At 41.4% G+C, this 17665-nt stretch overlaps 1 protein-coding gene across 2 annotated transcripts in view; it reads right to left on the bottom strand.

Moving 5' to 3' along the window:
• The window catches only part of SCUBE1 (signal peptide, CUB domain and EGF like domain containing 1), a 159580-nt gene that overhangs the window by 35351 nt on the left and 106564 nt on the right, over nucleotides 1-17665 (bottom strand). For both annotated transcript variants that reach the window (XM_064166000.1, XM_064166001.1), the window contains one exon: nucleotides 5696-5818. In XM_064166000.1, coding sequence (XP_064022070.1) covers nucleotides 5696-5818 — 123 coding nt within the window. The remainder of the gene's footprint in view (nucleotides 1-5695; nucleotides 5819-17665) is intronic.

Here is a 17665-nt window from a genome sequence, read left to right as displayed (position 1 = left end):
GCAATATGGTGCTTGTCATAAACAAAGTATTTTTGTAAGGCTCAGTGACACAGAACGCCTCAGAGAAAATCTGCATAGGCAGTGAACATCATCAGTGACAGGGAAATCATCCTGAGTTATCTTTCTGTGAGCTAGTCAGATTTCCACAAGCAGCTCCCAACATCTCCTCAAGTGCAACACCAACTCTCCCTGGTCCTTGAGCTATGTTGGCCACGGACCTAATGCTGTTTATGTATCAGCTGTCCACACAATTAAACATACAAGGCAAGACTCTGCTGGACTGATTATAAACCAGCCTGTTATCAAGTACTGTGTTTGGTTATGGGGACCTCACTAAAAGAAAGACACTGAGGTTCTGCTGTTGGTCCAGAGAAGGGCAACTAAGCTGGGAAAGGGTCCAGAGAACAGGTTTGGTGAGGAGGGGCTGAAAGGACTGGGATTGTTTAGTCTGGAGTAAAGGAGGTTGAGGGGAGACCTTACTCTCTACAACTCTGTGAAAAGGGGATGTAACGAGATGGGAGTTGGTCTCTTCTCAATAGTAGTAAGTGGTAGGAAGAGAGAAGACAGCTTCAGGTTGCATTGGGAGAGGTTTAGGAACAGAAAGGGAACACTGGAACGGCCTCCCTAGGGATGTGGTTGAATTGCCATCCCTGGAATCATTTATAAGAGGCAGAGATATCATGCTGAGAGATATGGTTTAGCACCAGACTTCGTGGAGGTAGACAATGGTTGCACTTGATGACCTTGAAGGTCATCTCCAGCCACAACAATTCTATGATTACATTATAGGTCAATGTATTTTCTATCTTACAGCACATCTACCTGATGTGGATGAGTGGATGAGTGCATTGAGACAAAAGCATATCCAGGGTTGGTGATTCAACCACCTCCCTGGGCAGCCTTTCCAATGCTTGACCACTCTCGCTGTGGATTTCTTTTTCCTAATGTCCAGTCTAAACCTACCCTGTTGCAGCTTGAGGCCATTGCCTCTTAGACAATGAGGCCCTGTGTTCCAGTGCCTAGATACAGAAGAGTCAATCAATCACATTCATCTCAAATCTGGTAGGAAGGCAGTGAAAAATAGCCAACAGCCAAACAGGCAATGTATCAAAGCAAATAAGAAATGCTGTATGTGAACATATGGCCTTAAAGAAGCCCTGAAAATTCCAGATGGCTCATGCAGGTATTCTACATGCCCCAGAGATACTTTTTCACGGTGGACAATCATCTCTTTTGACAGCAAATCATCTCTTTTGACAGCAGTTGGATCAAATCAAACGGGTGGTGAAACAACTACTTAAGCAGAATGAATTCTGACTAAACATCAGGTCTCTCAGATCTAGCAATCATCAAGCTCTGCTTAAGTCACCTTTGGAGGCTGTAAGTGGACCAGAAGGATGTAATGCCTTGAACTTCCTCCTGCAAAAGTTTAAACTCTTCAGTGCAGGAGGATTTGGCTCTGCTTTGGACAGAGCTGCAGAAGGGCAAAGGGTGAGAGTGTAGCTTTATCAAGTCAAAGTAATACATGTTGATCACTGGATGCTCCCACTAAACCACACATTTGTTTTCTGAATGTAATTCATCTTTCCAACTCTACCACTCCACGGAGAGAGTAATGACAAATGTGTGTGCTGTGTCTCCCTGTATTTCCTTCCACAAGGCATTCCCTCCAGCAGAAAGAGAAAATTATTTATGATGGAATTTCACACATTTTTCTGAGTGCTTAATGGAGCTTGAGGGGAGCAAAGAGACTGTTATTGTTGAATTATTTTTTTTCGAGATGACTGCACAACAAATGGAAACCAAAGAAGCAATTAAGTTAACTGGTTTTAAAGCCCATATTGGCTGAGGAGTAAGGTAATTATGTCTGTGCTTACACACATTAATTGCTGCTTTAAACAGGCTTGCTTGCTGCTTTGCCACTGCTGTAGTTGTAAAAATAATCTTGACTTGCTGTCCTGCTTTGAATTGCCACAAAGGTTACAAACAGAAGCTCTCCTTCATATAGATACAGCTATCTTATTTGTATTACATGCTCAAAGGAGATGGATGCCACTTTTGCTAGGTTTATGCCAACAGAGCCAACCATTTCTTCCTGTATCAAAGAATTCACAGTACTTTAGACTTCAGGTATCAGTTCTAATAATACACAATAGATGTGTCTGGTTTTGTAATAGAGTAATCTCACCATCAAAGGAGGAAAAAAAACTAATTTTAAGCTTAAGAGAGAGAGACTAGGGCAGCAGTATGAATCTCCACAGTATCACTGGCAGGGTACCAGTTTCTTTTCAGTCTGGGCATAAAATAAGTTGTCTTTAAAATTGCTGGAATGTAAGGGAGGGTAAAGGAAGCAAAACCTCTACATTCTCCTTGTCTAGCAAGAAGCCACAGTGTGAGAACCACTCCCTGGCAGACATAATCTGTGATTGACAATGGTTTTCTTTGCAGCCAGGACTAAAAATAGTTTAGCTTTAATCAGGCAAATGAGGAACATTACGATGCCCTTCACAAATGTGAGGACCGCATACACAAGCAGTCTACATGCAGGGTGGCTACCTGGTGGCATCAAGTGAACAGCAAGCTTCAGAGTTCCCAAAAACCAATGAATCTTGATGTCAGGATATGAGTACAAACACAGGAGAGAAAAAAAGTGTCTTTTAATGGTCAGATTCACTGATGGCAGATACACAAAACTTGGAAGTTTATTCTCCAGATGGCCCAGGCATGCATACATGTTATCTTAGGCAAGCTACTCTACTGGACTTTACCCTGCCTGCCTGAAAAAACGAGAGAGAAATCCTTTCCTTTTCACAGAGAGGATGAATGCATGTAAGGCACTTGGCATGATGGAGTGGGAGCTCTGCAAACCAACTCAACAAAGTCTGAGACTTTGATACAATTTCCCTGCAGTCTTGAAGTCAGCTCTGGGGTCTACAATGAAAGGGTATCATGGAAATGAGGTGAGGTGGGACAGCCTCAGAATTTCACAGAGAATATGAGGGAAGCTTTTAATTGAAACTTGTGAGATTGCCTTGTGCTGAAGTTACCAATCATCTACAGAAACTTATGTAGCAACAGCTTACTTGCCTTCTTCAGCAGTTTGAAAAATGTCACTAACATGAACTGATCTCTGTGGCTTTGTTCTTCACTGATTCTTTCCTGTTAATCAGACACAGCCACAAATTTATTCAGGGGTTCTGCAGACTGTAAAAGGCCAGGCTATTTCCATGGGCCTAAGGTTAGCAGAATAATTTCTTAATGTTAGTGATGGATTTACTTGGAAATGAATTCCACATATAATAGGGAAGCCACTTGACCTAAAAAGGACTCGGCCCTAGACAATGTAGACTTCTAGGGTCCCAAGAGAGTATTTGGTAAACATTTTGCTTTCTAACGGAAAGAAATATTTCTTTTAAAAACAAAAACCAGAGGAGAAAGGCAATGTTGACAGCAAGATAGGAAGTCATAGAAACTGTAACATGAATCAAAATAAGAGGCAACATGAACAGCATTTCTCACCAATACAAGTTAGACTTTTCTGTTTCACGCATTGGAAAGGCTGAGATGCCCAAAGTAAATTTCCCTGAATCTCTCAGTGATGTTCTATGGTCGGTGTTGACTGGCTGTTACCAAAAAAAAACCAACCAACAACTCATGACTCCCCACATCACACTCTTTGGTCAGATCTGACATTAGTAATTATAACCACTTCCACTAAGTAGATTCTTTTTGCAAGGGAAGAAGAGTATATGCAATTTCTGCACCAGACATTTCTTGATCAATATCATTCTCCTACTCCTTTTATTCACAGGCCTGTTGACTGCATGAGTCACCAAATATCACCTTAAGCAGCAGACAGGAATTACATTATCCCTCCACAAAGCAGACATCATACCATGTTTGTTGCCACCAGTCTCTGTGACCCAAATGTCTCAGAATTCAAACTGAAAACTACTTTGTCCTCCCCATTTCACAGTGTGGAGAACCAGCATTTTTGTGACCAGAAGAACTTTCCCACCATAAAATTCCTCTCTGTTTGGACTAATCTGTCAGAGCAACACTTCCAACACAATTAACAAATCAGACCAACCACCATGCCAAGTCAGACAGAGTGCCTGCCCTTGCTCAAGGATGTTGGAAAAAGTAGGATGGCCAGATCATCTTAATATTTCCAAGTCCAATCACACCAGGGAGAGAAGATCATCTATTGCTCCATTCCTTGCCTGGTATGTACTGTTAGATGGGATTTGCTCATTCAGTAACCCAGGGACATGAAGAAACAAAAAGCTGAACAGCAGTCACAGAGCTGTTTCTAGTTTCCCATTATCACCACAGACAACCAATCATTTACAGGCAGCTTTCGAAGCCTAAGCCTATTGCTTTGGCTTTGCACAACAACCAAACCAATTTTGCACCAGCTCTTGCCTAACAAGAATGCAGAGCTTCACTTTTCTCTTGAGTTTTTCATCAGGGTAATTACAGTCACTTCAGCGGTAAAACCTTTGACTGATACCACAGTGTTATGACACACAAAATTCATGAACCAGGAAGCATTCCTACTTGTCTCTAAATACACCAGGAAGAAAATGTTTCTCTCAACATTTTGTCCCTATTATTATCAGGTACATCAAAACATGACACCATACCCTTGTCTGACACGATCCTACCATGTTATTTCTGCCTGGTCACATGGCACTAACTATGCCACTTTTCTCATCCTGTCCTAGCTTGAAACCAACCTTGCACTGCCTCCTTTGCTTCTAATCACACAATCAGGGTGGAGAAGGCTTTGCAGATGACAGAAGTAGGAATGAGATGTAATGGAAATTTAAACACATATATATATATATATATATATGCACCTTCAGACCTTGGTTTGTCTTTTGTTAATGAACAAAGAAGCTCTAAAATACTAATGCTGTTTTAGACATCATGACTTTTTTGTGTTCAAAACCCATGCAAATAAATATGTATTAATAAAAAGGCACTCCTATCAAAACTGCAATCAAACAAATACATTCTCCTTCTTCTTCCCTCTCTCCTGATGCATGCTTATCTTTCATGCCTTCTTTAGGAGGCTTTTACAGTTGCACAACTCAAATGTTTACAGCATCATTTCTCCAAGGACACATGGTTAGTACTTAAGTTGGAAATGGTTATGTACTTTGTTAGCCACAGAATAGGTAACGAATGACACAAACAGCAAGCGACATAAACCACACTTCATTTAATTCTCCCAAAACACCTCCATTATCCCTCCACAGGCAGATTCCATCAGGAAACGTTGAGCTCACAAATTAGACTCTTCGGTTTAAAAGTCAAAAATGCTCTGTTCCACTAAAATGACTCTGGTATAAATAAGATAAGCCTATGTCCCATTAAGATCATAGCAAACTGGAGGCTTTGAACAGGAGGCTTTTTGCCCGAGGCGACTCCGCTACATCACATGGAGTTTTGCACTTCAGCAGGACATTGGCATTTCTACCACTGAAAACACTGTCAAAAACATTTCCAAAAACTCTTCTAACAACACCTTTGAGAATGAAAAGTTGCTAGGTCTTTTCTAACTCTACTTCCTATAAAGGCATGATTAAAGCTTGGAGTACAATCGGCTTAATTAAAAAACCCAACCAAACAACGAAATACTGGAAAGAACATCCTCATTATACAAAGAGTAAAATAAAGGCACTGTTACCTTGGCAGGTCCGTTCATCTGTGAGCAGTTTATAGCCTTTCTGGCAGCTGCACTCAAAGCTGCCAACTGTGTTTCGGCAGAAATGGTCACAGCCACCATTGTTTACCAAGCACTCATCGATGTCTGCAGAGAATGAAGGAACAAAGATTTTTTGTCACAACAGTCATTCAGTAGTTGAAGGCAGGAGTACAGGAGTTTACTCAGACCCCAAGGAACCCACTGTCTCTGTTAAGAATCAGATTGGTCAGGTGCATCTCTTCCCAAACCTTTCTCAAAAGGTTTACAGGAGAGCTGTGGGCTGTGTTGTTCTGGAGAGAAAGGTGTTTCTCTCAGAACTGGAACCACCAGATGACCCAAGATGATGAACACTCAGGGAAGCTTTTTTATAGAAGACAGAACACTTTGGTTGCCCTACTTTATATGGGAACTGTCAACCCCCCAGAACACATGAAAAATTGAAATAACAACAGTCAAGGAAGCTTTCTTATAGAAGTAGCCTACCTGCCAGAAAACTTCAGTTGCTTTACTTTACAGAGGAACTACCAAACCCCCAGAACACATGAAAAATTGAAATAACAACAAATACAAAGTAAAAGAGATTTTAATTCTGAAAAGACCTCCATTACCCTTACTTAAGCAAAAGTAGAGATACATTTGTTTGTAATTAGCATTATTTGCTGGTTTGTTCATGATGGACATCAATGCAATGTCACTAAACACTCATTTTCCTGTGCCTAAGTTTTTCAATCTAGTGTGATAGAAGAGCAACTGCAAATGCATGAGAAATGTTGCTTCCTCAGTTGCTCTGAAGGCAGAACACCTATGAGGGATGGGGTCAGTGGCTCTTATTTTAAACAATGTCTATCAAGGGTACTGGTGTAACTTGGTAAGGTCTTGGTTCTGAATTTCAGACTGGTGATTCTAACTCCTTCTACTTGTAACTTCAAGGTGTTTAAGAAGTGCAATGACCAGTCCCTTTTCAAACCCATAAAAGCTTGTGCAATAAGCATACAAGTCACAGAACCTCATTTGAAATATAGGTCATCTCCCCATTCTCCCTCAATTACAAATCCATGGACCTGCATGCATTTGGAATAGACAACTGTACTTTTTCCCCCCTTTTCTTCTTCCCAAGGAGAAAAACAGTGCCACAAATTATCTCTTTATAAGGATGCATAGAGTGAAGAAGTAACATGACATGGATTGTTGGTTGCCCATTTCTGGAACTGAAAACAAGATCTTTCAGAAAGACAAGTGAAGAGAAGAGCTTCCTATTGAAAAATCTGTTGCAGTGAAAGCTTTGAAACTTTGAGGTAGCAGCATTTAAAAAGCAAATCCTGCAAACCCACAAATCTAGGTGTCAAAAGGAGTTCTTATATGCAGATGGAGATTTATCAAAGACAGCATAGTGATGGTGAATGAAAGGCACATTTTGCAACTATTTGAATCTCTAGGGGATCTCATTCATTCATTCATTTTTGAAAACACATGATTACTGCTGCTGGAGAGTGGTACAGACCTTACCATGTTTCTGCATGTTTAATCTAGACAACAGCAAGAGGAGTGTGGTAGAAAACCCAGGAATTTTAATAGTTGAGAGGCAAATTCATCCTTCTTTTCTAACTGTCACTTTGCTGCACTGACACTGGCAGAAATATGCTCAAGAGGATGTACTACTCAAACAAGCAAGAGCAATGTATATTGTTATAAAGGCTTGCTTAGGAGTTGCATTTATAGTAAAAAGAAAGCAAATTTGCTCTGAGATGCTCTGAACTAATACTGCTGCTTATTACTGTTGCATCTGGCTGTGCAGAGCAGAGGCTTTTGCATTCAGTTCTATTAAAAGCAGGAAGGCAAAATTGTAGGTAGCAGCTGTAGTAGTTTTATGCCCTGAGCGCTTTGCACAAAGCCAGTTCAAATCGTTATGTCTTGGGTGACAAAGTTCTCAAAGTGCTCTGAAACCAGGAGTCACATTTGATGTCTGTGCTTCTGCAGTTGTGATAATGCTAGCCCAGAGCAGATAACTTTAACCTCCCAACCTGATATATATGGTGAAGAACACACTGAGGACAACACCATGAGAACAGAGGTAGCAACCCAAGGTTTCAGCTATGATCACCAGCACAGGTCATGATCAGCAGGGAAACACAAGACTTCTTGGCCCAGTTCCTGGAGGCTGGCATTTTCATTTGTGCAACTGGGACTGTGCAGGTCTCATGATGGATTACCACAACAGCCCCATCATTTTGCACAGCATCAGTGTAGCTATCTAGAGTTTAGCTTGCCCTGACAAAACCGTTGGACGAATGGAATTGGGAATTAAATTACTAATATATTATGCATCATAAACACACAGAGGAGTCATCCATCATGAAGAAGATCTCTTTTCCCCATGATAAGAACAACATGACCTTTGGGCTACTCTGCTGCCTGAGACTGCTTGAAGCAGAAATTACTTGCAGCCTGTCAAACACCATTCTGAAGTTAGGATTGATGTTTTAAGCGATAGCCCCTGGATTTCACATGTTAAATTGCAAATTCCAGCCTCATTAACTTTCTTTTAAGGTTCTCTGAAGACCGTAAGGGACAAAAATGAAACTCTTCTGGCCTCAGAGGGGAGATCTGAAGCTGTTAATCATTGTAATTCCACTGACAATGAAGCACACCAGTTTTTACACCAGCAATTCCTTGGGATAATTCTAAACCAGGATCTGGGCAAAACTTGGGGGTGTCCACAGCAAAAGAAAGCATTTATTCATTTCTTCTAGCTGAAAAACACTGTGTGGTCTTTTGAAAGCAGGACCATCAAAACAGAGGAGAGGTCAAAACTGTTAGCTGCAAAAATATTCTAAATAACACAAACAGTGTCAGTGTCTCTGCTTTTCCTGTATTTCTTTCCACAGCCATAGTGGGACTGACAAGGCATGCAAAAATTATTTCACTCTATGGAGAGCAGTGCACTGCTGCATTTCACTTGGAAGAGAGCAGTATCCAACCGTATCATATCTTACTGGTTCACACAAACTGCAGCAAGTCCATTTCTCTGCTGTTTTTCTTTCCATAGCTATAAATAATTAGTGTTACGAGCCATGTGAAAATAAATGATTCTACTGTGTGAGAAGGTGAGGCCTCATTCATCTTTACACTGCCTGGTACTCAGCTTTGTCACATGCCTGTCTGAAATTCACTGAACGACTGCTTATCACGAGGGGAAAGAAAACACAGTGGAAACTCATCATGGTATCTCTACCATCTCTGAAATTATTTAGCCAAATATTCCCATACTATTGCTGGGCACAGTTCTGAAGTTCTCTTTTCACCTGAAGATGCAGTTTGCAGAAGAATGGCTCATTTCCTACAGTGCTCTGCTGGAGAAGTCGAGCATGACTATTCTCTGGATCATCTTATGTGACCCTAGGGCCTTGTGGCATTGGCTAGTAAGTCACAGTTTTGGTACACAAACCCAAGTACTCTTTTAAAATGCTCATTTTTGGTAGATGTTTTCAAAACTGTCTATATTCTTTCAGACATTCAAAAGCTAATTTCTGAATAATCATAGAATCATAGAGTCAACCAGGTTGAAAGAGACCTCCAAGATCATCCAGTCCAACCTAGCACCCAGCCCTGTCCAGTCAACTAGACCATGGCACTAAGTGCCTCATCCAGGCTTTTCTTGAACACCTCCAGGGACGGTGGCTCCAACACCTCCCTGGGCAGCCCATTCCAATGCCAATCACTCTCTCTGCCAACAACTTCCTCCTAACATCCAGCCTATACTTCCCCCAGCACAACTTGAGACTGTGTCCCCTTGTTCTATTGCTGGTTGCCTGGGAGAAGAGACCAACCCCCACCTGGCTACAACCTCCCTTCAGGTAGTTGTAGACAGCAATGAGGTCCCCCCTGAGCCTCCTCTTCTCCAGGCTAAACACCCCCAGCTCCCTCAGTCTCTCCTCATAGGGTTTGTGTTCCAGGCCTAGGAATAAATAGCATAGTTTTGAAATGAGTGATTATCTTAAGTTTTCTAAGGAGATCAAAATATAATGAAGGCAGTGGAATCAGCTTTAAATAAAGCTTTTCCACTTTAAAATAAAGAAACAGAAACTGAAATACTTTGTGGTACATTGCACTGCTACAGTTTGACTAGAGGGAATAGGCAGTCCCTTATTTTTCTTTTCATGTCCTTGTGAAGATTAATAGGAATGACTGCTCCTGTTCCACTGGTACCTTTCCAAACCCTGCTCAGAGTAACTCGTGTTTGGAAGGCCCTGGCTCTAATGGGGGTGTGTGCACCTGTATGCATATAAATTCACAAAGATTTGCCTTGCTGCATGCAAGTCAGAGAATAAATTGAAAAGTAGGAATTTTAAGCAACCTAGAAATTAACATTTCCCACGAGCTGCTTAAAAGGAATTGAAGAGGTAATCCAAGTGCAGTTTTTACTTTGCTGTTGAGCAGTGATGGCTATGGACATTTCCAAAGCTGCATCACAGGTGAAAGCAAGGCTTCTCCTTTCACTGGCTGGATAAATATTTGAACTGATTGTGTATGTCTAATGCTTTGCAGTTATAAAATGCTACCTAGCTCCAGAAAAATCATATACTCCCAGATCAAACTAAAATAACAACAAAGTTCATACCCTTCCTGTTTCAATTAATGACAGCATGCTAGGATTCAGAATGCATGGACATCAATACAGATGTATTTTCTGCAAAGTGGACTGGTCTGCTGCTTTTTCTTATCCTCTCATCTTGGAATTTGTCCTTGTTTTTCTTTTCCACCAATTTCCCCTACATGTTATGACTGTTATCACCTTGTTGACACATGTATTAGTTTCTTGATGCACACAGACCACAGAGTGCTTTATAAAGCATCCTCAAAACTTTGTAACCCCATGTCAGATGCAGGGAAAGTAAAAGTACAGCAAATAAATAATCAAGCACACTTGAATTCAAGCCCAGTGCACAGCCCAATAGGACACCTTGCTTAGACAGTGTGCCAGTCAGCACAGGCTTGCACTAAGCACATGTGGTTCTACACACCCCTTTATGTTACAAGATCTACCAAAGTCACCAATATTCAGATTGCAATCATTTCCATAGTTGCCTGTCACTTAGCAGGGAAACTTGAAACAGATGAAGTAACTTAGCATTAACATAAACATAACCTATCAAGTTACACTTGCAATGCTCTAAATAACACTTTCTGTAGTGGGTTGGTTTTAAGTAAGATATGAAGATAATTTCATGTTCTTAGATGCATTTGATTCAGTGTTGCTGTGAGAAAATCTAAATCACAGTACAAGTTAGGTTCTTCTGTTCCCTCCAGAAAGCATCAAGCCAGATGTTGTCTGGTAGTTTGCAGGGAATTGGAAGTCCTTGTTCCAGTTTTACCACGGGTTTATAGGCAAGTTGCAAAATCTCTTTTATTTATGTGTCCAGTTCTGGTGTCCCCATTGTAAGAGCAACACAGATCTGCTGGTACAAGTCCAGAGAAGGGTCACAAAGATGATCCAGGGGCTGGAGCACCTCTGCTATGAGGATAGGCTGAGGGAGCTGAGATTATTCAGCCTGGAGAAGACTCTGGGGGAACCTCATAAATGCCTTTCCATACATGAAGGGAACCTGCAGAAAGGCTGGAGTGGGACTTTTTGCAAGAGTGTCCACCCACAGGACAAGGGCAAATGTATTTAAACTGAAGAAAACAGATTTAGATTGAATCTTAGGAAGAAATTCTTCACTACAAGAGTGGCAAGACTCTGGAATGGATTGTTCAGAGAGGTTGCCCATGCCCGCTTCCCGGAGATGTTCAAGACCAAGATGGGACCTTGAGTAAAGTGTTCTAGTTGAGAGGTGTCCCTACCCATGGCAGGGAGATTGGATTAGATGATCTCTAAGGTCTCTGCCGGCCTAAGCCATTCTATGATTCCATGATCACAGGGCACTGATAATTACTGCTGGATATTTTCCTATCAGTACTTTGAGATGGATTACTATCACTGAAAAAGCATTTTGATTCAAAGGAGTTTACTGACAATGTTTTTGCCAAATTGCAGATGTTTTCAATTTGTGGTTTGAGCTTGTGAATGGATTGATACAGCAGCCTCTATATGTTGGTAGCGTTTTGCCCTGGCAGATCATGTGAATGTGAGCAGAACTGCATAGCTGTCTTTAGGAAGAGTGTGTGCTGTTCCACCACTCCACTTGTGACTCCTCTGCCTTCATAGTTCATTGCCTCTAGCATGTTTTGCCTATTTCAGGGTGCAATAATCCTATTTATGCAGTGTTTTCTACTTGAGGATTTCAAAGGCCAGCATCTTATCAGCTTCATTACATTAAACCTACACAACACTTCTGCAGGAGAGATAAGTTTAATTAATTCTCCTTTAACAAATGTGAAATTGAGGCAGGTAGGGTAGTGTGTGACTTCCCTGCATAAGACAGCTACAAAATAAGGCATACAGCATAACAGTACCACTAATTTCAGTTTTACACTTCAGTGTCATCCTCATTTTCCCTTCTACAGTGCTAATTAACTGTAATGTATGATAATCATGACTGAAGTTCCACTAAAGTAGTAAATGAAGGTCCTTTGTTTAATTAGCTTTATGGCTGGGTTGCAGGGCAAAGCATTTCCCTAATTAACACAATTCAAACTCAACTGGGAAGACAGGAATGAGTTTAATTAAAATTTAATCTCCCTCATCCTGAAAACAAGCTGCCTGCAAAATAGAGAGCTTTGTGTAAATGCTTTTAGAGCATGGAAACGTTGGGGCAGGTTTCAACACATTTCCTTCATGTCACTTTCTCCATTTTCACCTGTTATCTTTGCAATTCTGTCAAGAAACTTGTCTTCCAACACAGGTGGTAATCTGTCACATATGGATTTAGGTGTCAGATATTCTCCTCCAGGACATATCCACTCTGACATTATCCAGCAACCAATCAATAAAAGAGTCTGCCAGGCTGCCAAAAGATCAATCACCTTGTAAACCAAACATTATGTCCTATTATTTTCTTATTACAGTTAATTAGATTTATAAAACACAAAAAGCCTCGAAAGTGAAAAACTTGGAAGTGCTGTCAGAATAGTTTAGGCTCTGATTTCTCATTTGTGAAAAGGGAAGGGATTTACTAAATCTAATGTGAAAAGAAAGGATTTTCATTTAAATTTTTGTGCTGAATGCTAGATTCTTTTTTAAACTTAAAAACATGTTAGTGCAATGCTTACAAACCCAAACAGTGCAAGCTGTCCTAGGCTGTGACACTGGAGACAAAGAAATATATTGATAAGAGTCTTCTACTGTTTAGGCTGAGATAAATACAAAAACTACCTCCTCTCTGAAAAAAAAAAAAAAGGGAAAAAAAGCCATAGGAATCCCAGAAAATACAGAAATATAGCTAGTTTTCCTCCTACTCTTTTATCAATAAAAATGCCTTTTATGAAACACTGGAGAGGGAGAAATAAGTGTGCAGGTAGGACTCCTACCTATAATATCGTAGAAAGCATGTGGAAGGTACATCGGAGTCTGGGAAACTCAGATGGTACCAGTCACCATGGAAGAGAAGTGCATAGAATCGTAGAATCATAGAATCAACCAGGTTGGAAGAGACCTCCAAGATCATCCAGTCCAACCTATCAATCCCCCCGCCCTATCCAGTCAACCAGACCATGGCACTAAGTGCCTCATCCAGTCTTTTCTTGAACACCTCCAGGGACGGTGACTCCACCACCTCCCTGGGCAGCCCATTCCAATGCCAATCACTCTCTCTGACAACAACTTCCTCCTAACATCCAGCCTAGACCTCCCCCAGCACAACTTGAGACTGCGTCCCCTTGTTCTGTTGCTGGTTGCCTGGGAGAAGAGACCAACCCCACCTGGCTACAGCCTCCCTTCAGGTAGTTGTAGACAGCAATGAGGTCCCCCCTGAGCCTCCTCTTCTCCAGGCTAAACACCCCCAGCTCCCTCAGCCTCTCCTCATAGGGTTTGTGTTCCAGGCCTTTCCCCAGCCTTGTTGCCATTCTCTGGACACGTTCCAGCATCTCAACATCTCTCTTGAATTAAGGGGCCCAGAACTGGACACAGTATTCAAGGTGTGGCCTGACCAGTGTTGAGTACAGGGGAAGAATAACCTCCCTTGTCCTACTGGCCACACTGTTCCTGATGCAGGCCAGGGTGGCCTGTGGTTAAAATGGTGGCACAGAATTGTGCAGACTCATGGGTTGACTGCTTATCTGCCACTATGACCATGATAGTTCTGTGCTTAAGGTTTCTGTGTTTTATGTAGGAGGAGCTGACATAAAAAAAAACATACGGGTTGCTGAAGGTTACACAGATCAAGGCAGCAACAGTATAGGAGTCAATGAAGGGTTTCTTAAAGCATAGATTGAATATAAAACAAAGGAGCTGACATCCCTGCACATTTCCTTTGTACCAGGTCTCAGTAAAAGCCAAGGCTTTGCTCTTGGAGTATTCAGTTTTCCCATATAATCTCAATGAAGAACACAGGGTCATGCTAGCAGTCTGTGCACCATGGACCAAGACACAAGCATCCCTGGACTTAGCATATTAACTCAATTTACCTTTGCTCCTAGTTTTCTTCTACCTGCTCAGGAAGGCTGTGTGCCTATTTCCAAGAATCTCAGTTTGCTCCTACAATTTTAGTTTAAATAAAAATTACAAATCAAATTGACATCAAAGACAGTTAGAGACTGATGCTGTCTCTAAAATCCCATTGAAGCTACACTGGCTTTCCTAGGAGAGGAGATCTGAACAGAACTCGGGAATGATAATTCTAAGGCCTCACATCTGATGATGAATTAAAGAAGTTTGGCTGCTGCTGAAAACCAAATAATCCTCCCAAATTTTTCAAAGACCTTACTTTGACCAACCAGGGATCTGTTCTGTACCAGGGAAGATAAATACTTCACTGAAGCAGGAGGTAGCCATGTGAAAACCCAGCTGTATTTTATGATGAAAAGCACAATAATAAAAGAATGAAAAAAGGTTTGAATGTTGGTAGCTGTGATTCTGTGAGTAGTCAACTCCCAAATTACAGAAAGCAGAGCACACTCTTACATAATAAACTGTGGTTGCTGCTCCTCAGGGAGCTTTATATTGTCGAATAAATGCAAGGTCTTTTCAACAACTGAAATGCAAAATATAACTCTCCCAAGCATTAATTTAAAGGATTTGGCATTTTCAAAGGGGAGGTTCACAAAGACAAATAACAACTGCAAGTTTCCAGGGAATGGGGATATTGCCTAGTCATGAAAAGCCCTGACTTAGTACACATGAATTTATTTTGTGTGGATAGATGGAACCCTTGGGAGGGACTGAGAGCGAATGAGTTACAGGGCAGCAGACCCCAGTGTACAGTTTTTTAATGGAAGATAATCTGTTATACTCTGTTTGTCTGTCATGAACAAGCCTACAGCAGACACGTGAACTGTACATCTAACCTGGAACAGAACTGAAAAATAAGACAACCCCCTCAGAACCAGAGAAGGGGCAGTGGAAATTTCACATGCATTCTGGACTAGATAAACTGCAGCAAGAGTTAGCAGATGTCATCCATAGGGGTTTTTTATTGCATTCTGCTCTCTGCTGTTTCTTCTACTTTTTTTTTTTTTTTTCCCATTTGATTTTCTTATTTGTAACAAATTTCATCTGTGATGCTATCTAATATTTGCCTTTCCTCTCAGATTTTAAAATCCCCTGGGTTTACCATGTCATTTTTCCTCACATACATTATGCCTATACATTTAAAATCTGCAGTTCTTGTGCCCAGCAGGCATACTGCCATCAGTCAGTGTCCAGCTGCTCATTTTTCTAGCTCCCTTGTAGGCTTCTTGCAGACACTGAACACCAAAATATTTCTATCTTTTTTTGCTACCAGTTCCCACATATTTTCTGCAGGTGACTAGAATCTTTCTTTCTCCAACACCTTCATTCTGATGACCCTCTCTGTGTCTCCCTCTGCGCCTCAGTCGGACACTGTCATCACATGGCCTCTGGACCAACAACAGTCAACTCTCTCTTTAAAAAGTGGGGAAAAATATGGAACATTAATCCTGAGTCACCTGCCAGTCTTACCAAGCCTTGAAACAACTGTTTCCAAGGCAGTAGTGCTGGGCCAGATTACTATGAACACCTCAGTAACAGCACTGAGTCTGTTACTGAGCTGCTACTTGCCAGACGCTGTTATTGTGTTGATCTTACTTGTTCTTTGTCTTGAGATTGGTAACGCTGATTTAATCACATAAAATAACTCTAGGCTCAGCAATAAGATTATTGCAGATGAGCCTTAATATTTGCTTCTTTAATCCACATTTAAGTAGCTATTTTCAAGAGTTTTTTTTATAGTTATGAGGGAATCCATGCTCTGGTCTGATTTTCTGGTCATGTCTCTCTTCTAAAACAAGTAGCCTGTGGGTATAAGGATATATCTTTGTACTCAGTTACCCACTGCATTCCCTTAAGTGTTTGACCAGTAAGGAATAAAATAAACAAAAACCTACCAAAAATTCAGTCATTTGCATCTTGCATTTGCCTCTTAGGTGAGAGAAGTATTACTTCAGAACATTTGCTCCAAACCTATAGACTCGGTTCTAAAGGCATTCTGACACTTATATGATGTCAAAAGTGTGGTTGCTTGTGCCAATAAAGTTCTACCTGCCTTCACATAAAGACTGATGCCAGAGATCAAGTCTTATGACAAACAGCTGAGGGAATTTGGATTGGTCAGTCTGGAGAAAAAGAGGCTGAAGGATGGCTGAACTACCTAAAAGGAGGCTGGAGTGAGGTCTGTTCTTCCTAGTATGAAGTGAGAGAATGAGAGGAAATGACCTCAAGTTTTGCCAGAGGAGGTTTAGATTGGATATTAGGAAAAAAATACTTTGTGAAAGAGTGGTCAGGCCTTGGAACAGGCCGTTCAGGGAGGTGGTGGAGTCACCATTCCTTGAAGTGTTCTAAAACTGTGCAGAAATGGCACTTTGGGACATGGTTTAATGGTCATGGTGGTATTACATCAACAGTTGGATTCAATCTTAAAGGATTTTTGCAATTGAAATGATTTCATGATTCTATATATTTTACAGAGGTTATCTTGCACAAGGACATATTTTACTGGCATGCAAAACAAAAGGCATGTTGATCCAATGAAACCCAAGTTTGTCATAGGTAATTACCCCTGCTGAAATAACTTCCCCATTTAAGCAGTAAAAAAATAAACCAATTTGAAACCTATCAAAAAAACCACAGTCAGACAAAGATGCCAATGGCATCCTGGCCTATATCAGGAACAGTGTGGCCAGTAGGACGAGGGAGGTTATTCTTCCCCTGTACTCAGCACTGGTCAGGCCACACCTTGAGTACTGTGTCCAGTTCTGGGCTCTTCAATTCAGGAGAGATGTTGAGGTGCTGGAATGTGTCCAGAGAAGGGCAGCAAAGCTGGTGAAGGGCCTGGAACAAAAACCCTGTGAGGAGAGGCTGAGGGAGCTGGGGGTGTTTTGCCTGGAGAAAAGGAGGCTCAGGGGAGACGTCATTGCTGTCTACAACAACCTGAAGGGAGGCTGTAGCCAGGTGGGGGTTGGTCTCTTCTCCCAGGCAACCAGCAACAGAACAAGGAGACACAGTCTCAAGTTGTGCCGGGGGAAGTACAGGCTGGATGTTAGGAGGAAGTTCTTCACAGAAACAGTGATTTGCCATTGGAATGGGCTGCCCAGGGAGGTGGTGGAGTCACCGTCCCTGGAGGTGTTCAAGAAAAGACTGGATGAGGCACTTGGTGCCATACTCTAGTTGACTGGATAGGGCTGGGTGCTAGGTTAGACTGGATGATCTCAGAGTTCTCTTCCAACCTGGTTGATTCTATGACTCTATGATTCTAAAGGTAGTATCATAACTCAAGCAAGCTAATAGTTGATGTGACCAGAGTAACAACTGCATTTTTTCCAATAATAAGCAATAAAAAT

Source organism: Pogoniulus pusillus, chromosome 27, assembly GCF_015220805.1.
Source record: "Pogoniulus pusillus isolate bPogPus1 chromosome 27, bPogPus1.pri, whole genome shotgun sequence".
In the NCBI taxonomy this organism is placed as follows: Eukaryota; Metazoa; Chordata; class Aves; order Piciformes; family Lybiidae; genus Pogoniulus; species Pogoniulus pusillus.
The sequence above is the reverse complement of the archived record's forward strand: the minus strand, read 5'-3'. Positions and strand labels throughout refer to the sequence as shown.